Below are 27,534 nucleotides of genomic sequence, written 5' to 3' on the forward strand. Positions count from 1 at the left end.
AGTAATTGGTTCTTTCACAACCTGTGAAGCAGAATTTATCTCCGTGGGTATATAAATGAAGCAAAATTAACTTATAATTTATGGATATAGTAAAACAAATTAAATGGGTTCACAATACAAAGGACTATCAGCAGAACAAAGGAGGGGCTCTGCTCTTGTAATGTAATTGTTTGAAGCACTATCTAGAGTATTTTCTACATTTGTATAATACACACACACACACACACACACACACACACACACACACACACGTGAAAAGTACAGTTCTCTTGGAATCTGTCAAGGGGAGAGCCACAAAGTCATATACCAAGGCAAAACCATATAAGTAGAATCTGGTGAGTATTAAATATATACATATTGAGGCTGTGGTTTTAAGCACTCAGAAAGAATTATATCATAATAAAATAGCTTTCTTTGTCCATGTCATTGGAAGGAAGCGTGAGGTACTAAAAAACCATGATGGAAATGATTACAGCAATATTAGACATGTGATGCATTTTTGCTCAGAAGTTGCACATGAAAAAAAAACATAAAAGCTTTGCCAGAAAAATTAAGTGTTACAAGGCTTGTTCCCAAGTTCAAATGTAATTTAACTGGGTACAGGTAACAAATATGGACTGGAATATAGACAGTTGTTTACAAAGGTTAGAAAACAAGAGGTGAAATTAGAACACAGTCTGGAACACTAGCATGACTGTTGTAGCAGAGCTCAAGGTAAGGTGTAAATGCAGGTGGGAATAAGGTAGGATGCATGTTCCACTGTGTACCTTTCATATCTACATCTAGCCACTTTCACCAAGTGCAGAGCTGTGGGGGGCTGCAGCCTATCACTGAAAGCAATGATTTCAAAAACAGGAACAAGCCCCAGATGGTTCACCAATCCCAAACACTGTCAAATCAACTGTCTCATGTGCACCAAGGGCTAATTTACCACCAGTAGTTAACATGCCTGCATGTTTTTTGGAGTGTGGGAAGAAACAAAATACTCCAGTGGAAATGCACAAAAAGGAAGAACATGCAAAGGCAAATACAGCAGGCACCCCAACCAAGAAATGAACCAGCGATCCGAATGCTGAGAGATTACAGAGCTAATCACTGTGCCATTGTGCTGCAGTCTCACCTTGTTTATCTATCATTACTGTGTTGATGCTTCTTGACAAAGATAACATGCCAGTCCTATGAATATTACTGCCACCACCTCCATTTTGTTTTAAATATAATATGCCCCATCCTGTGAGATTGCTATTAGTTTCAGGTGCAACAAATAACATACTATTTACCAAACAGCCTGCAGGAGATTTAAATCTATTGCAACAGATTATGGATTAATGAAAATTTCTCAAGAAAAAAAAAAAAAAAGAGGTAAATTTTTTTCATTTAAATTCTGTGTTGTACCTCTAGTTTGTTTCTCAATAATACTTAAGGGACAGAGAAAATTTAAGTGAGTATGATTCATAACAAATAAAAATCAAAGTGCACTTTTGCTATCTCATACAGGTTCTTAGTGTTAATTCTTTCCTTACATAAAGAAATGCATGCAGTGAGGATACAGAGTACATGACAGGAATGTAAAAGTTTATTATGCCATTTAAATTCTGCATGTTTACTGCAGCCACTAAGGTATCTGACTTTGGGTTTTTTAAGTAGTCCTAGGGCGCAGACCTTCTTCAGTGCTCCATCGATGATCAGCATGGCGTCGACGCATTCTGGCTATACCTGAATCTACTTGGTAAGCTGATTTCTTTTCTCGGATATTATCCTCCAGGCGTAGTCGAGCAAGATGAAGTAGTCCAAGATTTTGGCTGGTGTTTTCAAGAGAACGTTGCAAAGCTAAGGTTCCCTTTAACGTTAAATAGAAAGGATAAATCAAAGAGAAAAGGAAATTAAAAAACGACATAGTGAGAATATAAATAGTATTTTTTCCAGTTAAAATTGTATTTTGCTGTTATCAAAATAGCTGTTGCTTGGACGGTATTTGTACCCATTCCAATTCAGGAGTATGGTAAATTGCACTAACCTCATCTTGAACTTTCCCAAGTTTTATCTCGCCAGGTTTTAAAATAGCAAAACAGCATTGGACCTTATACTAACAATACTTTTTTTATAGCTCCCCATTACCACTAGGTGCCTAATCATTCTCCAGTGCTGTGAAGTCACCAGATTCACTAGGATGAGAGGCATCAGAAGGGCTATCATATAATCAGGCACTAGGGTTGCTTGTGCCTTCACTGCCATCCTAGCTATGGGTGTGCTTTTATTGCAAATAGCCTAATTTCTCCCTTGGTGTTGCCATTAACACCTATGTCACAACAAAGACTACCCATGTTATTTTATCACTGCATACATGCTCCTCCAAACATGCCAGTAAAGGTTTAATCACCAGCTTGGACAGTCACTGTGAAGATATGTGAAGGCTGGCAGCCTAGCCAGATAGAATTTTGTAGATGATTCTGTCATTTGTAAATATTAATATAAGCCACAGGCTTGTTCTCTTAAATGGAAGAAAAGTGTGTTAAATGTGGAACTGCAAAAATGTAACAACAGTGCACTCTGCTGTAGGAAAGCTGATAAGTCAAGCAATGTATAATTATTTGATCTCAAAACCCTGAGCTGAGATGTCTGGATGAAGGAATTCTTGCTTTTGTTTTGAGATCAGAGTTAATTGCTGGAATTTGCATGTATAATGTTTTTTATTGCTGTAGCTTCCTGACCAGATACAAGATCAAAAGGGCTGTTACACTCTGAGCTTCTCTTAGCCTGGGAAACAGAAAATAATGGTGTAATCTGAAATGAGTCGGTGGTACTGTATTAACAATTTAAGGACAGAGAGACTCAGAGCATTATGCATTTTCCTTGAGAACATCCAGCATCACCAGCACTCTGCCTATGCTCTATACATACGTTTATTTTAGAACTGGATTTTCTCTTAGATATAGCTAGGAAATAGGAAGATTAGATTTGTTTTTTTTTCTGTATTGATGTCATAACTTTTCTACTGTATTATTTTACATATTTCTCTGTGATCTCTGAACTCATGACTAGCACTGTATAGTAAGAAGTATTGTGTTTTTATTATTTATTATTAAATATTTTTAAACCTTTCAGTGGTGGCTGTTCTGTGTAGAGATAATTTAAGCTCTACAGCACATTGCATGTATATAGTGATACTGTCCAAGTCACTCAAATAAGCTTTGCTGTTCAGTCACACTTACCATTTGGATAATAATATTGCACATTAATAGTAGGACACCCTTTGATAAGGGCCTTATTAGTAGCTGATATTAGTGGTTGGTGGCAAGTGGTACTACTGTACAGTCTGGGTAAAAGGGGCACAGCTAAAGAACCTGTGCCAGCCTTCCCCAGGAGTGCCTGTGTGTTTGTACATAACTCATATCCCAAAGTGTGTGTGTGTGTGTGTGTGTGTGTGTGTGTGTGTGTGTGTGTGTGTGTGTGTGTGTGTGTGTGTCAGCTACTTGGGAAGAGACACGAAGCACTGGTTGGACAGAGAGGATACTGGAGGTTTTAACTTGACCACTAGGATGAGATCTGGACACTATAGCTGTGCCAGTGGGGAGTCTTATTGGGGATCTGGACAGAATGGGAGAAACCAGCTCCAGACTGACTGTGATCTCTGTGTACTCTTAAGGGAAATTGTACTTTACTGTGTGTGCATTTGTTATCCTCCCCTATGTGGATGCCCCTCACTCATGTTAGTGGTGAGGACTGAGGCTCCTTGATTTCTGGGCCAGGGCACGGGCACCACATATTAACTGGTGGCAGTGGTGGGATATCCACATCACATATTAATTGTTTGGCAGTGGTGGGATATCCACACCACTTATATAAATTGGTTGGCAAATACTAATTGGCTCGTAGTTGTGCGGGTAGTGTGAATTCCTGTAGCTTGTGTACAGTGATCACTGAAGGTGTTTTGTACTCTAAATCATCCACACAGTTAATACTCAGAGTTCAGATCACAATTGTTTTCTTTTGTTAGCTTAGTTAGTCAGGGACTGCAGGCAAGCATGTCAGCAGAGGAGTATGGAAAGCTGACAAGGAGCCAGTTGACTGAGATGTGCCAGGCTAAAGGACTGGTGCAGGGAAACCTGACTAAGGCAGACATGACTGCAGCTTTGGTCACAGCTGCATCAGAAAACAGCAACCAGGAGGATGTTCAGACTGGCCATGGAGATGTACAACATTCAAGGAATGGACAGCTCAACCTTTGTGCTGAGGACTCAAAAATCCATCTGGAGCTAAAGAGACTTGACTTAGAGGCCAGGCATTTGGAAATGGAAGTTGTGGAAAAGAAGCGGCAGAGGCAGCACAAAAAAGAGATGCTGACTCTTCACCAGAGTCATGGAAAGGCTCTGCGTACGGTTCCTGACTCCATTACTCCATGGAAAAGCTGTATATGTGTTGTCTAAACTTGCTGATTATGAATGTTTTGATTATACTGCTGTTAAGAACTGTTTGTTAGAATTTTTTAAGCTAACACCTGAAACTTATAGGAAAAGGTTTTGTGAGCATAGACGCAAGCAGATGAAAATGTGTGTGAATATGTTGCTGAACTGAGCACTTCTTTTCATAGGTGAGTGAGTGGATGTCAGGTCACCACTTTTGAAGGGCTGGCAAACCTTTTGGTGAGGGAACAAGACCTTAGCACTTTGCCTGAGGACATGAGGATCTGGTTAGCTGATAGACAATGTGCTACTTCAGAGGAGTTTGGGAAGAAGGGAGACCTATACCTAGTAAGCAGGGCATTCCTACACAGGAAGGGGACCCCCAGTACTGCTCATTGGTCTAAAGGAACCAATGGTGGGCAGCCCAGACTGCCCCAACAGAATCTGCCAGGAGCAGGGGAAGCCATTAGTCCAGGTACACATCCTGGACCATGGGTTAAATGTTTTGAATGCAACCAGTGGGGCCATGTGGCATACAGATGTCCACGGAGGCAAGGTTGGGAACAAAAGGTGTGACAGCCAGTAAGTGGGAAAGACAAAAGGCCAATAGTAGGTTGTCTCGAGACAACAAGGGTATTGAACTACCATCCAACAGATGTCCTGATAGGGAAGGATTTGGTTGAGGCAGTGTCATGTGTTAATGTACTAATAACCTCAAAACACGAGGCACAGTGCAAAATGAACCAATAAACAAAAAAAACACTGTGAAGAGGACAAAACCGCTGCATAACATTCCTCCTTGTGTTAATGTAGTTATACGCAGTTAGGCTTCAAGACAAACATGTAGGTCTGGTAACCTGGGGAGACCCAAACAGACCGCATACTTGCAGTCAGGACTGGTGTGGTGGTTACTTCAGGGAGGGAGCTACTCTGTAGCAGTGAAACTGGAGGTGAGTCACAGCTGTTTGTGGGTACTGATGTTCCCTTGGACAGAGTGACTGCAAAGGTACAGGTGAGTAGTAGTACCCAGGCTGACAGTGAGGCACCACTGTCAGAAAATGCCAGACATCCTGTGGAAGGGGAGCTGGGAAGGGTTACAAAGAGAGAGTTGAGACAGGCTCAGCTCTCAGACCCTACATTGCAAGGCATGAGGCAGGTAGCTAGTGAAGGAGCTGATTCTCAAGGGAAGGGGGAATCTGTATACTGGGACAAAGGGCTACTGTACAGAGAATGCACCCCTGAGGGAGAGCTAGAAGGTGAGAGGGTAAAGCAGTTGGTAATGCCTAGAGCCTACCATTTGGTGCTTCTACCTATAGCCCATGATATTCCCTTTGCAGGTCATATGGGCATAAAACACACAAAGAGACGTATTATGCAGAACTTCTATTGGCCTGGAATTTCCAGAGATGTAACAGAGTATTGCAGGACCTGTGAGCAGTGCCAAATGGTAGGCAAGGCAGGAGACAAGGTGATAGCTCCTTTGATGCCTTTGCCTGTGATTGAGGAGCCATTTCAGAGGGTAGTTATGGATATTGTGAGGCCTCTGAGTACCCCAAGTTCCACAGGGAAAATGTATATCCTAGTGGTTTTAGATTATGCTACAAGATACCCTGAGGCAGTGGCTTTGTCCTCCATTGAGGCAGAAAAGGTGGCAAATGCTTTGTTAGAGATTTTCAGCAGGGTAGGTTTCCCAAAAGAAATACTGACTGACAGAGGTGCCAATTTCATGTCAGACCTGTTGGCTTGTCTGTGGAAGTACTGTGGGGTGAAGCACCTGAAGACCACCCCCTACCATCCCCAGACTAATGGTCTTGTTGAGAGGTTAAACTCTACACTCAAGTCTATGCTACGGGCACTTGCAGACCAGTTTAAGAGGGAGTGGAACAATATTTGCCTTATCTGTGTATGCTTACAGAGAGGATCCCCAGGAATCCACAGGTTTTTCACTCCTTGAGTTGTTGTATGGGCATATGGTGAGGGGACCTCTAGATTTAAATTGAGATAAGTGGGAAGGTGATTGAGAACGTCACAAGGAGTCTGTTGTGGCATATGTCCTAAACTTCAGGACACGGCTCAGGGAACAAATGGGCTTGGCCCAGGAGAACCTGGCAGAAGCCCAACAACAGAAAAAAGTATGGTATGACAGGAATGCTCGAGCTAGAGAGTATTCTGTAGGGCAGCAGGTAATGGTTCTCATTCCTGTCAGACACAACAAGCTGCAAGCAGCTTGGGAGGGATCCTACAAGGTGGTAAGAAAGGTAAGTGATGTTAACTAAATGGTGGAACTGCTAGGCAGAGGGCAGGGGCACAAGTTGTACCATGTTAACATGATGAAACCTTACCATGACAGGGAGGCCCTTGTGCTGAGCATCTGCAGTAGCTTGCAGGAGGAGTCGGAGGGAGATCTGGTGACTGATCTCCTCAGTGAGGCTCAGACAGACACCTCAGTGGAAGGGGTAGCAATGTCCCAGCAGCTATCTCCTACCCAAGTTCAAGAAATCTGAGCCATGTTCCAGGAGTTTGGGGATGTGTTCACTGGGAAACCAGGGTACACCCACCTGGTGCAGTACCAGGTGGATACATGACCCCAACGGCCTATTAGGCAGGCCCCTTATAGGGTGCCTGAGAAAATCAAACAGACTCTGAGGGAGGAGATACAGGAAATGTTGGAACTAGGGGTAATTTAAGAGTCGAACAGTCCCTGGGCCTTCCCAGTAGTGCTGGTGCCAAAGAAGGATGGCAGCACCAGGTTCTGTTTGGACTACAGGAAATTAAATAGTCACTCAGAGTCAGATGCTTACCCCATGCCTAGGACAGTTGAGGTCCTAGAGCAGCTGAGTGTGGCTAAGTATCTTACAACCATTGATCTTACCAAGGGTTACTGGCAGGTGCCCTTGACTCCCAGTGCTAAAGAGAAGTCAGCCTTTGTGACTCCTTTTGGCTTGTATGAGTTCACAAAGATGCGCTTTGGGATGAAAAATGCCCCAGTGACTTTTCAGAGGCTGGTAGATCACATCCTAGCAGGAGCAGGAGGGTTTGCCTTGCTTATCTAGATTATATTGCATCTACAGCCATTCCTGGCAAGAGCACCTTCAACATGTCAGAAAGGTGCTGAGCAGACAACAGAGGGCAGGGTTGATCACTAAGCCGAGCAAATATCAGGTAGGTATGGCAGAGGTCTCCTACCTGGGACATAGAGTGGGGAATGGTAAGATCAGGCTAGAACCTGCCAAAGTGGAAGCCATTCAGGCATGGCCTGCACCTGTTACCAAAAAGCAGGTGAGGGTATTCTTAGGGACAGCAGAGTACTACAGAAAGTTTGTCCCAAGTTATAGTACCATAGCTGCTCCCCTTACAGACCTGACAAGGAAAAACAGGCCAGATAAGGTAGTGTGGACCCCAGCATGTGAGCAGGCATTCCAGAAGCTTAAAGAAGTTTTGGGAGGACCCCCTGCATTAGCCAGTCCAGATTACAGAAAATAATGTGTTGTGGAGGTGGATTCTGTGAACCATGGGGTGGGGCAGTACTTAGCCAGATTTCTTCAGAGGGAGAAGAGCACCCAGTGATTTATCTCAGTCATAGGCTCCAACCCAAGGAGGAATGCTATGCAGCTGTAGAAAGGGAATGTCTAGCCATAGTGTGGGCACTGCAAAAACTTCAGCCTTATCTATATGGAAGAAAATTCCCTGTAGTGACAGATCACAATCCCTTAACATGGTTAACCAGAGCCAGCCAGCAAAATGACAAATTGCTAAGATGGAGCCTAGGGTTGCAAGCATATGATATGTCAGTTCAGCATCGCAGTGGGATTAGCAATGCCAATGCAGATGGGCTCTCAAGATAGGGAATGGGTAAGGTGTACTCAGACAGACCTAACCCTCTCAAGCAACATTTCTCAAGGGTCACTTGAAAGACTAGCTTGAGTTCTCGGGGGGGGGGGGTGATATGTGAAGATATGTGAAGGTGGCCAGGCTAGCCAGATAGAATTTTGTAGATAATTCTGTCATTTGTAAATATTAGTATAAGCCACCGGCTTGTTCTCTTAAATGGAAGAAAACAGTGTTAAATGTGGAACTGCAAAAATGTAACAAAAGTGTGCTCTGCTGCAGGAAAGCTGATAAGTCAAACAGTGTATAATTGTTTGATCTCAAAACCCGGAGCCAAGATGTCTGGATGAAGGAATTCTTGCTTTTGTTTTGAGACCAGAGTTAATTGCTGGAATTTGCATGTAAAATGTCTTTTATTGCTGTAGCTTCCTGACCAGGTGCAAGATCAAAAGGCCTGTTACACTCTGAGCTTCTCTTAGCATAGGAAACAGAAAATAATGATGCAATCTGAAATGAGTCAGTGGTACTGTGCTATCAATTTAAGGACAGAGAGATTCAGAGCATTTTGCATTTGCCTTGAGAACATCCAACATCACCAGCACTTTGCCTATGCTCTATATGTAAGTTTATTTCAGAAATGGGTTTTCTCTTAGATATAGCTAGGAAATAGGAAGATTAGATTAATTTTTTTCTGTACTGATGTCAACATTTTTCTTCTGTATTATTTTATGTATTTCTCTGTGATCTCTGAACTCTTGACTAGCACTGTGTAGTAAATATTTTCTTGTGTTTTTATTATTTATTATTAAACATTTGTAAACCTTTCAATGGTGGCTGTTTTGTGTAGAGATAATTTAAGCTCTGGAGTACATTGCATGTATATAGTGATACTGTCCAAGTCACTCTAATAAGCTTTGCTGTTCAGTCACACTTATCATTTGGATAATAATATTACATAGTAATAATTGGACACCCTTTGATAAGGGCCTTATTAGTAGCTGATATTAGTGGTTGGTGGCAAGTGGTACTACTGTATAATCTGGGTAAAAAGGGCACAGCTAGAGAACCTGTGACAGCCTTCTCCAAAGTGTGTGTGTGTGTGTGTGTGTGTGTGTGTGTGTGTGTGTGTGTGTGTGTGTGTGTGTGTGTGTGCGCGTGTGTCAGCTACTTGGGCAGGGACAACAAGCACTGGTTGGACAGAGAGGGTGCTAGAGGTTTTAGCTTGATCACTAGGCTCAGATCTGGATGTTATAGCTGTGCCATTGGGGAGTCTTATTGTGGATCTGGAGAGAAAGGGAGAAACCAGCCCCTGACTGACTGTGATCTCTGTGTGCTCTTAAGGGAAATTGTACTTTACTGTGTGTGTATTTGTTATCCTCCCCAATGTGGATGCCCCTCACTGGTGTTAGTGGTGAGGATTGAGGTTCCTTGATTGCTGGGCCAGGGCACAGGCATCACAGTCACATCCATGTCCTCCCTGCACTGGCTCCCCACATCCTGGCATGTTGCTACCATTCAATATAAACTGTGTCAGCAGGGCAGCTTCATAAACTGGCCAGTACCACCATACCCTCGCCCTTCAGGATGGGCATGACCATCTTCCCTGCCTAAGCCATCAAGCTCCCAGAGATTTTTCACTCTGTGCCACTGATGCAGTCTGTACCAGCAATATTTAACAAAACATTATCCAAACTTAGGCCTTTGCCTTCCTACAGTCTCATCCAATGTGTTCATTTACATATTCACTGGCATTTCTCTGAATGCAATATTATTCTGGTGCTAGACATTGTACTAAGTGGGATCTCACATCAGTAGTGGACACTATCAAGTATGAGACTTTACGCAGTATGAGATAATTTTCCAGCTGATGTGATTATATATGGATAATAGATCTTATGCAGTGTTAACTATCATCTAACATCTGATTGTGACAACTGCTTCAGTTCCATGTAAGATAATTATGTAGTTCTGAACAGCTCTATGCATACATGTGTATATACATTTATACAACCACACAGTCTTTGCACCTGAAGAAGACTGATGGTGACACAAAGACTTAGGTTAGAGAGGGAATGTTAGATGTTTATGATCACTCTGGTGGTTACAGCATCTGTCTCTGATTTAGTTTGGTGTGTCATATCCTATAATATCATGGTCTACTGTGGATGGTGCACATGACCATGATAAGAAATGGAGACCATGCAGAGATCACTTGCAGTGAGCAGCCAATAAGACCATAGAATGTGGGTACAGAACCTATAGTCAATTAATTTGTAAGGCACTCCAATTCAAGAGCATGGTAAATTCCACTGACTACTATATCAGTTATCTTTCAGTCATTATCTAATACCATCAGAATAAAATATGGGATACTATAATACAATTTATATTATTTGTTTCTTTGTTTACTTGGAAGGTTCAACTAGGCACAAGTCCCATTTTCAGCAGAGGCCCAGGGAAAAATGTTCCATTTTACCGAATGAGTAGAGGGCAGTTATACAATATTTAAATAATAAATGTACATTCTAAAAAGCAACTATTCTCTTTACATCCAATTCCTACTTCCTACATCAGATCTCTTCTTCACAAAATAAAACCCTGCTCTCTCTCCACTGATAATCTACCTCCTACCTTCCTCAAACTTGCTGCTGTTTCCATTGCCTATCCAGTATATATACTAATCAATAGATCTATTCAGAAATCCATCGTCCCTACCCTATGGAAATCCTTTTTCACTATTCCCCTGCATAAACGTGGAAACTCTACAGACCCATCTAACTATTGACATATAGCTATTCTATGTCCCCTCTCTAAGATTCTCGAAAAATGTATCCACTCACAACTACTCAACTACCTCCTCCAGCATAACCTCCTTACTCACACTCAGCATGGTTCCCGTCCCAACCACAGCACATCTACTGCCCTCTTATCCTTTACACATACCATTGTCGAGGCCCTAGACAATAACAAACTCATATTATGTCTATTCCTTGACCTTTCCAAAGCCTTTGATACAGTCTCCCATCCCCTACTGCTATCTAAACTTGCCAATCTCAATCTATCTTCTTCCTCCCTTGCCTGGTTCTCCAGTTACTTATCCTGCAGGCAGCAATCTGTTAAATGGCTCTCTTCCACTTCTCCATTCATACCTGTCCCAACTGGGGTACCACAAGGTTCCATTTTGGGTCCCTTCCTATTTAATGTCTTTATCAATGATCTCTGTTCTTCTTGTAAACAATCCTCCCTCATCCAATATGCAGACAACTCGACTCTCTTCTCCATGTCAGACAATATTTCCAATCTCCACACTCTTACTCAACAGGCCTTCCTATCCACTGAAGAGTGGTTGTCCAGGAATCTACTCATTCTCAACCCTAAAAAGACCAAACTCTTATTATTTTTCCCCCGATCTCTCTCTCAACTCAAATCCACCTTTACTATTACTTCCTCTAATAACACTGTTATCCAACCTGAAGCTCACACTATACACCTTGGGGTCATCATAGATGATGAACTCAAATTCAACTTGTGCATCCTCCAAAGCATAAAAAAGATTCAACAGAAACTTAGTTTACTGTATCGCAACAAATAAATTCTAACTACAAATGCCAGACTCTCCCTTGCACAAGCTCTATCCTCCCCTCCCTTCTATATGCTGCCCCAGTACTCACCAACATCTAAACTACTACTTTAAACAAACTCCCCCTACAATACACATCACTGCCTTGCCCTAAATACTCTCCACTGGTTAGAATCCTCCCATCTTCTACTGACGTCACAACTTCAAATGTTACACTTCATTCTTTACAAACCTTCATCCTGCCTTGCTCTCTCTTCCTTCATCTCTATCTACACTCCTCCATGGACTCTCTGTACTTCTAATCAGCAACTACTACAAATCTACCAACCCAAAAAATAGCTGGCAAACTCCTATATAAACACTTTGTCGCCCAAGCCTGGAACAAACTCCCAAGAGACATTTGTTCCATCATTCACACATCCCACTTTAAAGAAAAACTCAAACTCCATCTACTCAATTCCAAAATATGTCCTTGTCAAGCTCCTACTTAGGCTCCCCACAACCCTACTATATACCTTTTCAGTAACCTCCACATACAGCTAACTACTCCACTATTGTGGATACTTATTAAACTCTACAATCAATACTGTTGGACTTAACTCTTTTTGTAAATATGTAAATATATATTTTTAGTCTGTAAAAATATTGGTATGTATATATCATGTGTTTGCATTTCTGCTTTGTCTCTCTAACGCTCTTGTATAACTGATTTTGACCCTATTTTTGATTCAAATGTTTAATTCTCTGTAAACTGTTTTTATTTTTTTAGCTTTTCTCCTCAGGTCTCCACTGAACATGGGCCACAAGCCCAACTGGACCAAACCCGATTAACAAATATCAATAAATAAATAAATAGACTAGCAATGATATAACAGTTAATCAAAAAATAATAAATGAACATACACAGGTTAAATGAATAACTCAGTAAAATATTTGATAATATCAATCTTATACTAGTCTAGTTAAATGGAATAGGCTTAAAATAGACATTAAGTAGGAGGCAGTGATGTAATTACAGAATGAAATAAGTTACAAATTGCAAAGTTGTATTGAGGTGGTCCAGGTAAAAGGGAGATAGTAGTGGAGAGGGATAGATGACAGATATTTAGAGATTGTGAAGAAGAAGGTATATTATGGCCAATTACATAAAAGAGTGGTGACAGTAAGGGTTTAGAGATTAGCAAGGAACATCACATGTATAGAGATGGTAACTGAGAAGGTAGGACTTTAGCTGCATTTTAAATGATGTTAGGGTGTGTTCTTGTTAAACTGCTAGTGGGAAGGAGTTCCAGGATTTAGCGATGTGGTGGGAGAGTAGTGATTTACCAGCAGAATTATTGGGTTTGGATACATGTTATAGGTATTTGTCTGATGAAAGTAGTGGCCTGGAAGGGTATTTGTATGAAGCTGGAAATATGTAGATAATTTTTTGGTTTATACACAAGATATATACAGATTTATATATACAGATCTGTGGAAGTTGTGAATAGGTTAGATAATGTGGGAATTCCGGCTACTGTAATTTCCTTAGGGATGCGCAGTGGTAGGTTCTATTTGGAAGGTTGGCAGTGAGTTTTGCTATTTTGTAGTAACATTGCTCAAGTTTGTTTAGCAAGGTCACTTGGATGTAGTCAAGGATGGGATCAGAATGTTTTAGAGTAGGAAACAGGAAAAAAGAGGCAATGTGCTTTCTTACAAAGTCTGAGACAGAGGGTTTGGCTCTAAAGAGAGAGAGACAGAGAGAGAGTATAGTTTTTGGTGTAACTTTTTCGCTACATTTTGGATGTGTGTATCAAATTTTAGGTTCTCATCTACACAGATGCCTTGCAGTTTAGTATGTGTGACAAGTTCAATTTTTGTTTTGTTGAATGAGTATTTTGTGATTTTAAGGTGCTTGGGTGTAAATAGGATTATTAGGTTGGTTTTATTTGGATTAAGAAATAGCTGGGCAGATGTCAGCCAGATTTCTATAGAGAAGGACTCCTGGGTAAGTCCTTGAGTTTGTTGATTTTTTTTGCAATACAGATAACTGTCGCATCATCTGCATACTGTATAGGGATACAGTTTTACAGGCTTTATGTAGGCCATTGATGAAGATGTTAAAGAGAATGGTTGCCAAGACTGATCCTTGTGGTACACCAACTGGGACGGGCGGAAGTGATGAGATGTCGGATGAGTTGCCTTTTTGCCACTTGACAGCTTGAGTTCTATTTTGAATGTAACAACCATGACAGAGCAATGAATTCATGTTCTAGGATATGAAGTTTGTGTAGAAGAATAGAACGAGACACTGTCAAAGGTCTTTGATAACTCAAGAAAGAGGGCAAACACAAGGTGTCTGTTTTTCCTATTTGTGTTTACTGTATTGGTGAAGGTAAGTAAAGAGACAGAGATATTGGGGACAGAAGCCATGTAGAGAAGATGAGATGAGGATATTTTGTCTGAGGTAATGTAAGAGTGTACTGGATGCATTTTTCAAATATTTTTGACAGAAATGAGAGGAGGCAAATGGGGCTGTATGTGCAGAGTTCAATTGAATGCTGTCCTTTGTAGAGGGGAAGAATGTGGCTTTTTCCCTGGAAGGTAGGGACATATGCTTCACAGATGGAATGATTTATTAGAATTGAGATATTGTAGTCTATTGCTTCTGCAGCCATCTTAAGGTATTTACCAGGTAGTTGTTGGGGTAGGGGGCTAAGGTGGTGGGTTTCAATTTAAGTAATATTTTTTTTATGTAAGTAGTGTGGTCTAGTTGAAAGGAGAGGATTTGAAGAGGAACTGTGGGTCATGGTATTCTTTGGTTGTTGGTATTAGGGGACTTTTGAAGTAATAATGAGACTGGCATGAATAAAATGAAAGTCGAAGACAGCACAGTTGGTAGAGTTGATGTTAGTGTTAAGTGCAGGAGATGGTTGAATGCTGTGGCCAGGATTGAACAGCTGGTTTACAGAGAACCAGAATGTTTGGGGATTTTTGTAGTTTTTATGTTGCAAGTCAGTGTAGTATGTTTTTTCAACTAAATTTGAGTTTTGGTCTAGTTTCTGAGTTCTCTGAATTTTTGTAGATTTGTTAGTGTCCAGGTTCTTTCCCTAAGTCTCATAAGGTATGTGACATCCCCTCTCTGGGCCAGTAATCAAGGAGCCTGAATCCTCACCACTAACACTGGAGAGGGACATTCACTTGGAATAAAAATAGACACACACACACTATTTCCAGACACACCTCTCTGTATCAAGCACAATTTCCTTTAAGAGCATACAGGGAACACATATTCCAGGAGCTGAATTTCCCTCTCTCTCTCCAGGTCCCCAATAAGACCCCCCCCACTGGCATAGCTGTAGAGTTGAGTCCTCAGCCGATTGTCCAAGCCAAGTCCTCTACCACTCTATCTGTGAAATCAGTGCTCTGTGTCCCTGCTCCATTCAGCTGACACACACACTCTTTGAGATTTGATTTTCACACACACACATGCACACAAAACTGGGAAAGGCTGACACAGATTTACTAGCTATGCCCCCTTCTGCCCAGACCATAAGGTAGTTAGTGCCACCAGATACTCCAAAGCCAGCTACTTTAAGGCTATTACAAGGTTGCCCAATTATACTGAGTGAAATTAATACTAATACAAATGGTAATGTTGACCAAACAGCCAGGCTTTCAAGAGCAGCCACAGTATCAACAAATAAATATAAGTTCTCACAAAGGTTAAAATACTCTCTAAAGGATCAGACACAATCAAAAGTTTAAATATATTTAATAATAATAATAATAATAATAATAATAAAAGAACATGAAAATACTAAATATCTATTTACAATAAACACCAGAGTTTCAATCACAAGACATATTAAAATAACACAGATGAATAGATTCACACAGATACAGAAAAACAGTATTTAACTAATATCACTATATGATCCTGACTGATCTCAAGAATTACTTTTCCCTGTTTACTTACTAAAGCAAGGCAAGATGAAGTAGGTCAGTGGTCTTCCTTCATTATCAGGTTCCAAAAACAGACTGCTCTGAGATTTCAGTCTCATCTAGTATTAAAACATAATTTCAGTGATGGATTACAGAATGGCATCGTATACATCTGGTTATCTGAATTCTGGTTCCCATACTATCCCATTTACTAGAGGCTGACAGGGTTTAGCATAGATGTGTTACCTTACATACCTAGAGCTTTGCTAAGATCTGTTGCAGCTTCTGGAAGTAATAAAACAATAACAAAGTTCCACCCTTCTAAAGTAGCAATTAGTTCACCCCTAAGGACAACACAGTAGGGTTCTTAACCTGGTTTTCACAGACATTTTGTCTCTGGCTGCAATTAGAACTATAAGTTACAATCCTTATAGCCTAAACTAGTTAATTTAGTTTCAAACTATTTTTCAAAGTTAGCTAGACTGAGATTAACTTCTTCTCTTCCAGTATCCTCTTTTACAATATATTAATTTCAACAGTTACAATACAGTCTGAAATACAGGTTTATTTCTTTTTCTGTCCAGCAGGACCCACTGTTGATACATTTTTTAACACAAGCAGCTTTACAAATACATTTTCAAAACAAGCACCTGTACAAATCAGTTTTATATACAAATGACAAATAATTCTTTACAAAACTCCAGCTAGCCATGCTGACATATGCTACACATTCACTGCCCTACTTCTCCTGGCATAAATGGCAATACCTCACATCGTCATAAGGTGTTTTGCATTTCAAGATAGGCAGGGAGTAGGTTTGGCCCTGACTTGTTTTTTTCTGAGTGGAGCAAGTTCATTTAGGTTGTTCAAAAAAGTAGAATTAAAAAGAGCTATTGTGCCATCTTCTGGAATGTATTTTACAGCATTCCAATGATGTAGTTTTAGACAGTTTTAGATATGAGATAAAGGAATCTTTATTGAAAAGTGTGAGGTTACATGCTATGCTGAAATGTGGTTGCTTTTGAACATTAGCTTTTTTTCTTATTACATAGGTAGGGACAGGATTACTTATCGTATCTGGAAGGGTACCTACGGTAAAGATTTTATGATGCATAGAGGTATAAATCCAGTGAATTAATGTTCCCTTAGTGTTGTTTTTATCGTAACAGGTGGGAATACTGATTAGCTGTGAGATTAAAGAGCTTTATTGAATATATATATATATATATATATATATATATATATATGTTAAATATATAAAAGCAATCAACCTAACTCTCTTTGAATCTTAGCCATACCAGTGAGTATTCAGATTATAATTTCATTTTTTATTAAAATATAATTCTGTTAGACTTTGTGTGTCAAAGCTGATCTGAAACTATAAGGTAGTATTTAATTTTTAATGAAAAAGTAGTAAATGATAACTTCTGCTTATTTGTCATTATGCAGCACATATTTAAACAGGCATTTGTCAAGAAATGCACATTCTGTGATACAAGTAAATAATCAATAAAAGAAACAGATAACCTTCAAAGTGCACAAATGGTATATCAGGCTGCATAAATAACATATAAATTCATTTGGCAAGCTAGAAACGGCTTTAAACACAAAAGGGAAAATGTAACTGCATCAAGCAAGACACACAAAGAAATAAAAAGCATACATGAAATAAATTCATGTAGCTCTTGAGCTGGGCAAACTGTTAACTCCAATATTCATTTTACAGTAAGGCTGGTACAGTGTATGACATTCATAATTCTTTCTCTTGCTTTCTGTCACCTACCATACCACTACACTGATGCTGTCTATCATCAGTGAAAATCAGCAATTTGTACTGACAAATATTGCCTGCCTCTTTACAGTACTAATTTAGTATTCTGTCTTGATACATACCTGCACAAGAGCCAGGCCTTCTGGTAACTGATTGCCAGCATGTCGCTGATAGACCTGAACAAGTGGACGGTTTAACTTCTCTCTTACCTGCAGGTCAGCACTAGACAATGGACCCTAATAAAGAGAGAGAGAAAAAAAGAACTGATATCTGGATTATTTTGTTTCACTTCCAGTTGCACTTTAAAAACACAATTCCATATCAGGGCCTCTGAATGCCTCTCGACTCTACCAAACTGAGCATCTCTAACTGGTTACTTTTTATTTCACTGTCCTTCTGTGGCTCTAGAGTAAAATAAATTTTGCTGGTGTTTAGATGCCACATTAAGGACAAGTTTAAACACAGCTGTAAAAAATTCTAATCTCTGAATTACAAGTGTTTAAAGAGAAAGTAAAATCTGTTAAACTAATAGGATTTGGGCATTATAACTGTGATCTCTGTTTATGTGGGGGTGTAACTCTCAACTCACAAGAAGTGAAACTCAACAGTATTTATTTATTTATTTATTTATGAACATATGATTGTACTTTCACGGTCCATCTGTACAAAGTCTACTTTCAGTGGGGAATGGGATGAAAAGCCCCAGGCATACAGTAATTAAAACAAAATAGGAATCCATCCATCCACCTTCAACCCCTTTTTCCATTTTGCACATGGAGTCGGGGTGTCACTTCAGCAGTGACAATCATCTCAAACCAAAGTTTACACCACTGGGTGGCTAGCCCTGCCATGGTAGTTCATCTGTACCACTCACTCACACACACACTCACACCTATGGCCAATTGTGAGTGTCCAAGCCACCTACTACATGTCTTTGAAATGTGGGAGGAAACTGGACTATCTGGTGAAAACCCACGTGACCACAGGGAGGACATGCAGACTCTGCACAGAAGGCACCCCAGTCGAGAATCAAACCGGAGAACCTCTTGCTGTGAGGAGACAATGCTAACCTCTGCACCACCTCAAGAGAATTAAGACAGTTCAAGCGCCTGGGCCTGAACACTGTACAAGTCATGAGAATTAATACAGTACAACAAAAAAAAAAACAAATAACCATAACAATAATGTAAACATTCATCAGTAAGCAACATCAATTAAATGGAGTTTGACAGCACTTTTAAAGCCTGCAATAGTAGGTATTTCCCAGTGTCAACCAGGAAGATGATTACCTAACATATGACCTTGGGTAGCTAAGTGCACAACCAGAAAAAACAGGTTATATGTTGGTACAGCAAAGAGGTATTGTGAACTGGAACAAAATAAATATGAATGACTATAAATGTGTAAAAGGTCTTTCAAGTAAGGTAGGCCAAAATTATGGAGTAAAAGAGACACCATTAAAAGGATCTTATACATTTTATGATATCTTAGATGAAGCCAGTGTAGACATTGCAGGACAGGAGTGATATGATTGTGTTTCTCTCACTTCCCTACCATACTGTTGCACTGCTGTTGTCTACTCTCAGTGCACTCAGCAAACTAAATGTGGATTTATGCAATAGTTGTAAATGTGTAATCTCGGAATCTGGTAAACCAGCAAGTACGGCATTACAGTAATCCAAACAAGAAGATATCAAAGCATGGACCACAACAGGAAGGTCATTGGGAGGAATGAGGTGCTTGATAAATGTGATTTTCCAGAAATGGAAACAGTGAAAAAAACAGATATCTATATCAAAGAAAGTAAGCAATGTGCAGAAACTCGTATACACTGTATGCACAGATGCAGATGTACTTGATCTTTGGTATATTAGTAATGATTTGATATTAAGCAAAAACAAGAATAGCAATATAGTAAATATTTTGTACAGTGAACACAAATAAATATCAATGACACTGGTATGTACAAACAAAAATAAATGAATAAATTGTAAAACTTATGTTCTATTTAGCAAAATACAAACATACAAAGTGAGCATAGTCATAATGTTGTAGAAACATATGCTACGTACAAAATACCAAACAACAGCTGTACATAAGGTGATGCTGATTACTACTACAGATATGCAAGAAATTTGCATTAATATTCAATATACTTTAAGGACAGAACAGGCACAGGAAGGACATAAGCATGTGTTAAGGAGGTGTGGAGTGTGACAGTATAAGTAGGAGGTAGAGGAAAAAAGGATGTGGAAAGTAGGACTTAGGAACTGCAAGTGTCTTGACAATAGCAAGAGTAGGGATGAGAAGACTGAGACAAGGAATGAAGGAATACAAGAGAGAAGTTAGGGCAATTAATTAATTGAAGTTAGAGGAGCATGTAGCAGGTGAAAAGACTAGATGCTCAACAGAAAGCTAAATTTATAGAGTGAAGAAGGCTTGTGACTGTTTAGCTAGCTCAATTAACTCCAGTGTTATAACACTACTTTCTGGGTAGGTGTGTCTAGCAGGCCAGTATAAAGGCTTGACAGGAGGTAAGTTTTCGTACATTAAGATTGTAAACATTTAAAATGTAAAAGCTGAATTTTAAATACTCACACTAAGAACATATAAGGCAATTTTAATCTGATGAATACACAATAGGCAAGTGCCCTGATTGTCCTTACTGGAGAAACTCTTTTCTAACAGCATATGATGTACCCCATGTTTCTACAGTAAAGGAACCTGGCCAGATAACTGCTAGCTGGCTTTTTTTCTCTGATCTTTCTGCTCTTACAAACCCTATTAGTTAGTGCTTCCAGCAGAATGATCTGTTTGCCTTAGGCTTGCAAAAGACAGTAAATATGTTCCATCCATAATGCTTATAACCAACTCTTCAAGCAGAAATAGCCAAGAGTCTCAAGTCTCACTTACACTCGTTTGAGCCTGTTAGTGAATGCAGAGTCTCCCATGAAGCTGGGTAATTGTTACACACGACTTTGCTTCGGTCCTCACCCTACCCCCTTTTCCACTAACCCCAAATACCATTTCCTTTCTTTCTCTTATTGCATGACCCAATTGTAAACAGTCTTCTCTGGGTACATCTCCAGTTCCTAATCTACATGATAGATTAAGCACCAGTCTAGTTACTAATGTTACTGTACTTCCCATACCTTCAAAGTAATGTATGATTTATCTTAATACTAGCATGCACTCTAGGTAATCTACCCACTGGTACTTACTCTCTGCTCCATTAAATTTCCCATAAACTTTATGCTTTGTAGCAGATGCTCTTTGTTTTTTGCTTTGTGTCTTCTTCATACTCCCTCTAAACAGCAACCTGGGTGACAAACATTCTGGTATATACTCTCACCTCTATACTTCCTCTAAACATCACTCTAACTGGAAAGCACTCTGATGTGTAATATCATCAATCCTCTATTTTCCTTAGCCTCAATGTACATAAGCAGACTGCCCCTTACCTTCAACTTACCATTCACCTCCAATTACCATTCTAGGTGGCAGATAGATTGGTGAGCACTTTCTTCCTCTCTTTAATTTCTTTAAACTGCACTCTTGAAAGTAGACTGCTCCTCAGCCCCTCTTTCACCATTTCTCTTGTTAGCATCACTCTAGGTGGCAGACAGAATTGTGTGTATCTCATCTTTTCTGTAATTCCTGTAAGCCTCAATTTTGAAGGCAGACTGCAATTCACCCTCTTTTACACTGGTTCACTTTAAAGCATCTCTCTAGGTGACAGATAGACCAATGTGCATTATCACTCTAAGAACTATTCTAGGTGGCACATAGACTGGCGTGCATCCACATCTTTACTTTTTGACTCTTGAAGGTGTGCTACTTTACTACTTCTTACCCTCTTTTTCACTTTTTGACCTTTAAGCATCTCTCTAGATGCCAGGTAGACTGATATTCACTTTGTAAGTCAACTTCCGCACAGGAAAAACATATTACCCTCCTCATTATCTTACTTCTGCCTGAAACCATTCTGCATTTTGTCTTCTGGCACTCACTTATATCACTGATTTACTACGTCTAAGCATCCACCCAAGGTGGTATCTTGAGTATTTACTTTTATCTACTGGTCTCCCTCTTCTTTAATAAACTGATTCCACTGTCCTTTTTCTACTACTATCTATTAGATTTACTGGCACATTTTTCCACTTATACAGTATAAACTCTAGGCCTTAATATCTCCCCCTCTTTTTTACATACGCATACTTTGCTTGCCCTAGCTCATCATTCCTTGGACAGTTCTAATCCTTTTACTTCCTGTCATCTTCCATTAAAAAGCCTATTTAGAAAAAAAGAATGCTTATACCCCATTCTCCATCATAACCTTACACACTAACTGAACAGTCTTCATTAGCAAACAACAAAGACAGCACTGAAACTACCCTTTGGATGCTTTTCCCTACTCCTTTCCCTCACAACAATACTCTGTTTCATAGATAATCTTCTCTTATCCACCTTTGCCAATACTATCCACTTTTTACCAGAATTACAACTAATCTGCCCTACCTTTTCCACTACTCCAGACTAATTACTTTTACCTAAAGAAAGCATTTTATAATGCAAATATACATATTACAGTATACTTCAATCTTTGCTCCTAAAAATGCAAATTCTATAAGCAACTAACCTCTTTGATCTGTTACTTAAAGTACAAAATAATAAGGTTCCAACCCAGCACCAACTCAGCCCGTGACTTATACTGATTTGAACAAGCCATCCCGGGCAGTCACACATCAAAAATTTAAACATCATTCACCCAAAACATCTCCCTCAAGATAGCCTGCATAAATGTTTGTACTAAACAATAAATGGGCAACCCTAGAAGCCTGGAACACCTTGGAAACTCCTCTCAACCTGAACATAACAGAAATACTGCTAAAAGATGATCACTGTCCATCTTCCTACATTTCCAAAAAAAATTACAGCATACTGTACAACTCCAGATCCAGGACTAGAACAGGTGTTGAGTGATGTTATTAATTAAACAACATTCCCAATTTCAAATAATCTCTTCAACCACACTTACTGATACTAATAACCATTCAACAAACTGGATTACAGCCAACCTTACTTGGGTCAACACACCCTTGTTACAATCTTAGTTATCTACAGATCACCTTCCTCCTCCATCAGGTACACAGGATCATAGAAGGTTACCAGGCTATCGACCCAAAGGTCATTTCAAGCCTGCCAGTTTCATCCCAGTACTCTAGTCAATACCTGGGATTCTATTTAGTAACGACTGCCCATGTCCAGGAGGGGTGCGGGTGTTATCCCCAGTAAGAATTTACGGTGTTCCATCCTTTTGAACAGTGTCGTAGAAGTGCTCTGCTTGACATGAATTGGCAGCCTACTCCAAAGAAGTGGCAGTTGCTGGGAGACAAATCTGTCCCTCCAGCATGTCCTATTTAAGTCGCAGGCCATAGTTAGGTCTCTGGAATGGGTAGCTCTAGTCCTGTTTGATTTATGGATGTGCAGCAAATTCATTAGCTTTGGGTCAGAGATTGTTCTGTAAGCCAGGCATATGTCTCCTTGTCTGAAATATTTCCCAATGAGTGCCCCCAGATCTGAATTATACTGGGTGATCTTAACTGCTCTGGTTCTTCTTCTACTCAACGAAACAGGTTATTACATCAATTCAGCCTGGAGCAACTTGTGAAGGAACCAGCTAGATATAAAAATAAAACTGGTAACCATACAATATTAGAACTTGTACTCACATTGCTAGCTAAGTGCTGTATAGGTATCAGAATCCTGCCCAATGGACTATGTGATCACTGTCTTATGATATCCTATTGGTCCTTTAACACTACAAAACCACCCCTCAGTTGATCATAACCCAGCCCTTCCCTGATCAAAAACTTAGGATTCTTGACCAACCTTTGCTCAATCTTGACTGGTTTCCCTTATTGATCATCCAAGATGCTAAAGAAACATTATCCTTCTTCATAAAAACCCTCAGCTCAATCCAAAACTCTCTATTCCCAACCATCCACAGAAGGCTAAGGGGTCAGAAATGTCCCTGGATTGCAAACTGAAATAAGGAATATAACTAAATACAGAGATGAAGCCTAGACACTCTGGAAAGAATATGCCCCTAATGAACAACTTCATCAAATTGATGCGACCCTCAGAAAGCAAGCAAGAATTGCTACTAACTCTGCAAAATCTTTCAATTTAAGAGAAAAGCAAACAACAGTTAAGAGTTCTCCTGAACATTTTGAGAAAGAAATAAAAACCCTTGCAGGTTACACATCCTCCACTGCTCCCATATCAAAAAAGCAACACCACTTACAGCTTCTCATCAGATGATGTCAAGAACATTTTCATCTCCTCCATCTAGGCTATTACCAATCCCCCCCCCCCTTTTCAATCGAAAATGCAGTAGATAGCAACATTCCCCCAAAGCTCTATCCATTAGTAGAATATACAACTACATTCTACTTTTCAGAGATCTCTGTCAAAGAAACTTCTGAGAAACCTAAAACTATATTCTGGAAATATTGGCACCCTAAACCCCACATTTCTCAAACGAATAGCAGACAAAATTGCAAAACACTCACTTATATCCCCAATATTTTACTTACTTCAGGAGAGATCCCCACTACTTTGCAAAAGCAATCTGTCATCATTCCACTTCCAAAAATATACCCACCCAAAACCCCAAAAGATTTCAGGCCAGTCTCTAATTTCTGTCCTCTAGCAAAAATATTTGAAAAAAATCCTGTATAAGCAAATGCTTTAACACATTAATATCTATGGATTGCTCTCTGATAAACAGCATAGCTTTAGAAATGCATATAGTACTAACACATCTCATTTGATAGCAACTGATACAATAAATACAAATATCAACAATGGTCTCTTTACTGCTGATGTCTTCATTGACATGACTAGGGCCTTTGAAACTGTATACCACAAGCTACTTATCAACAAGCTGCACAAATTCAACTTTGGTGGCAACATGATTGGATGGTTTCAAAGCTACATTGGCAGCAAAACCTTTTAAGTCCTCTTAAATAACCCCACGCTCATACATGAACACATTCAATACAAGTGTCCTTTAGGGTTCTGTTGTCGGCCCACTTTTATTCTCCTTATTCATTAATGATATCCTGGATGACAACCATAACATTGTATACTGACAACACTCTTCTACTTGAATCACATAACCCCCCTCAAACTTGCAAAGCTCCCTCCAACACTCTTTCTCTGATCTCTGCACCTGGGTGGAGAACTACCTACTCATTAACCACAAGAAGACCAACTTAATGCTTTTCTCAACCCTAGCAGTTTATCCCAAATCGCTGTATTTAAAATAAAAGCTAACCATAATAGCATTATCCCTACTGTAACTGAGTACCTAGTGCTTACACTGGGCTCCTCGCTGAACTTTAATATTCATACTGACAATATAGTTACCAAGGTTCTATCAAAGCTAAAACTATGCTATAAAATAACTCACTTGCTCTTCCCTGAGACTTGCCTTGCTCTTTGCAAAAATGTACTTATTTCCAAACTTGAATACAGCTTACCATTTCTTGTCTTCCACTCAGACCACAATACACATAAGTTTAAGTTACAGAAAACAAAATATGCAGATTTGTTCTTCTTGTTGAACCTAGATCTACTCAAAAAAATTGGATTGGCTACCTGTCACTAAGAGATTAACCTATCTTCTAGGCTCCTTGATATTTAAGGTGCTAAATGATAGCTACTGCCCACCATTAAAGAGTAGGCTCCCAATTACATTGTCGCAGCCGCAGGTTGTAGAATGCGTCTTTGTCAAACTGTAAACTGGGAAAAGGCAAAATAGCGAAGCGGCTTTTCAGCAAATTCTTTCCCGGGAAAGAATTTGTTTAGCTGCTTTCGCTACTTTGCCTTTTCGGAACTGTAGTGCGATCTCGGAGTTGGTATAGTTAAGTAGGGGGCTGTCGGGGTGAAGCCCCCCACATCAAGTAATGTTTTACCCTTTTTTTTGTTTGTTTTGGAACAGCAATTGTTTTCCATTGGAAAATAATCACTGTTCTGAAGTTTCAACGTTTTTAGATTTCACTTAATTGGGGTCAATTATCTTCTGGGTTAATGACTAAAAGACAACATTGCAAAGACTGAACTAAATACTTAAATGTGCACTTTCTGGATCCTAGTTTCCTTTCATAGTTCAAGTGCTACAATTCCAAAAGCTGAGTGTGTCTTTTTATTGCTCATGTTCTGTTATTTGGGTTTAATGTTCATTGCTTGAACAAACTTGTTTGCATAATTTTTACTGTTCTATTTTGTTGTGATATGGCCTTTGGCTTGGGTCGTGGCTGAAAAGGGTCTTCGGACCAGCTCACTTACCTGGTTAGCAAACAGCAAATAAATAAGTAAAGTGTACTCCACTGTTTTGCTTCACAGGCACCACAGCTTGAGCCTCCTTATCTGTTGGTAGATGATTTTTGACTTTTATTAAGAAAATACCTCAGGATATAATTATTCTTGAAGGGTATATCAGATTGGTGTGTTAAATAATACTAGGCATTTACTACCATAAAACAACCTGCAAGCCTTTGTTAGATGGAAAAACTTCATTCAGATAAGTAATTCTAACCTGGTAAGAGTACACAAGTCTTTATAGTGTTGGCAAGAAGAAGGTACACTGGCAGTAAAGTGTGCAATCAGTTTAGGTTTTTTAAACTCAGCCCCTACATTTGCTCAACTTTCCCAGTGAGTCCTCTTCCTTCACAATTGACCCATTAATTCCTCCTCCTGGGGGACAGAAACCAGGTCACTAGAGGGGCTTACCAGCCACCAGCCCTCAGGGTGCACAGAGGCCATCGTCAAGCAGGGTGATTCCTACAACCCATTTGTTAACTGCCAAAGATACTCAACAGTGTCACTCAAGCAGGAACAGATGCTTAGCCAATCCCCTCCCACAGCAAGAGTGTTATAGCCCACTCATTCCCCTCCATCACCGGCGAGAATCAGATGATAGGGAGTGGGCCAATCCGTAAGTCAGGTGAATTGGCCAACCTGACTACCTCCACCATGGTGGCTTTGTGACTTCTACTACAACTGCTTCAGGACAATCATGCTTGATCTGACATTGTCAATTTTCATTCTGTCCTCAACTGTTGGGTTGAGATCAGAATCTTGGATCCAACTCGGTCATTACCTCAGCTCGTGGCCACCAAAAAACTCTCGAGCTCCACCCTTACCCATAATGCACAAAGCACCAACCTGTAACATACCCCAGATCTCGTTTGCTGCTTTCATGATTAGAAGTGATCATCTTGAGCACTCGAGCAATCATTTAAAATTATGATGTGTTTTAATTTTTATCTTTTTTAAACTTATTAATAGTTATCCTTCTTTCTTTACACTTTATGTAGTTCTTTAATTACTATAATTGGTATTGTTTGTTTTCTATTTTCTACTTTTTATACTTTTTGTATAATACTTAATACCATTGCATCTTTCTCTCTCTTTTTCTCTATTAAAAAAAAAAAAAACTCTCCCTTTTTTTAATTTGTTGATATTTTGTTCAGGATGTCAGAAGACGGTCCTTCTGGATTTAAGAAGTGCCAAAAGTGCAGGCACAAATTGCCCTTGTCCAATCCTCACACTTTATATGTCTATTGTTTGGGCCCTAACCACCTTCAGGTTGATTGTGCCATTTGCAAAAATTTATATCCGTGTGCTATTGCAGACAGAAAAAATAAACTTATATTGAAGGAGCTACTTCCTACTTCCTTCTCGGAAGCTATTTCTGGGGCTTAGTCTCCCAAACTGAAATCAAAGGAGTTAACCACTGAGTCTCCTAAACCTTCTAGATCATCAACTCCATCTTCCTTGCATCTGCCTAAAAATAAGCATAAATTGGATCAGAAGGCCACTGAATCTGACCACCATCAGATCTGACAAAACCCTCCTTGGATCTGAGATTATTATCCACCACCAGATATTCACCAAGTCTGGATCTGGTACATTTCAGAGTACTTTCTCCCTTTTTGGAACAATGGCACTCTAAGTCA

At 39.8% G+C, this 27,534-nt stretch overlaps 1 protein-coding gene across 2 annotated transcripts in view; it reads right to left on the reverse strand.

Moving 5' to 3' along the window:
* Positions 1 to 566: 566 nt before the first annotated feature.
* Positions 567 to 27,534, reverse strand: part of CCDC105 (coiled-coil domain containing 105) — a 560,734-nt gene continuing 533,766 nt past the window's right edge. The window contains exons 7-9 of one of the 2 annotated variants that reach the window (XM_044084343.1): positions 17,629 to 17,742; positions 15,770 to 15,854; positions 1,680 to 1,840 (exon numbers count right to left, since the gene is read on the reverse strand). In XM_044084343.1, the coding sequence (XP_043940278.1) occupies positions 1,812 to 1,840; positions 15,770 to 15,854; positions 17,629 to 17,742 (228 nt within the window). In that variant the 3' untranslated portion in view covers positions 1,680 to 1,811. Of the gene's footprint in view, positions 1,841 to 15,769; positions 15,855 to 17,628; positions 17,743 to 27,534 lie in introns of both variants that reach the window. The other variant, XM_044084342.1, reaches the window with a different exon arrangement.

This window comes from Protopterus annectens, chromosome 9.part0 (genome assembly GCF_019279795.1).
Source record: "Protopterus annectens isolate FY-2018-M chromosome 9.part0, PAN1.0, whole genome shotgun sequence".
Lineage (NCBI taxonomy): Eukaryota > Metazoa > Chordata > Ceratodontiformes > Protopteridae > Protopterus > Protopterus annectens.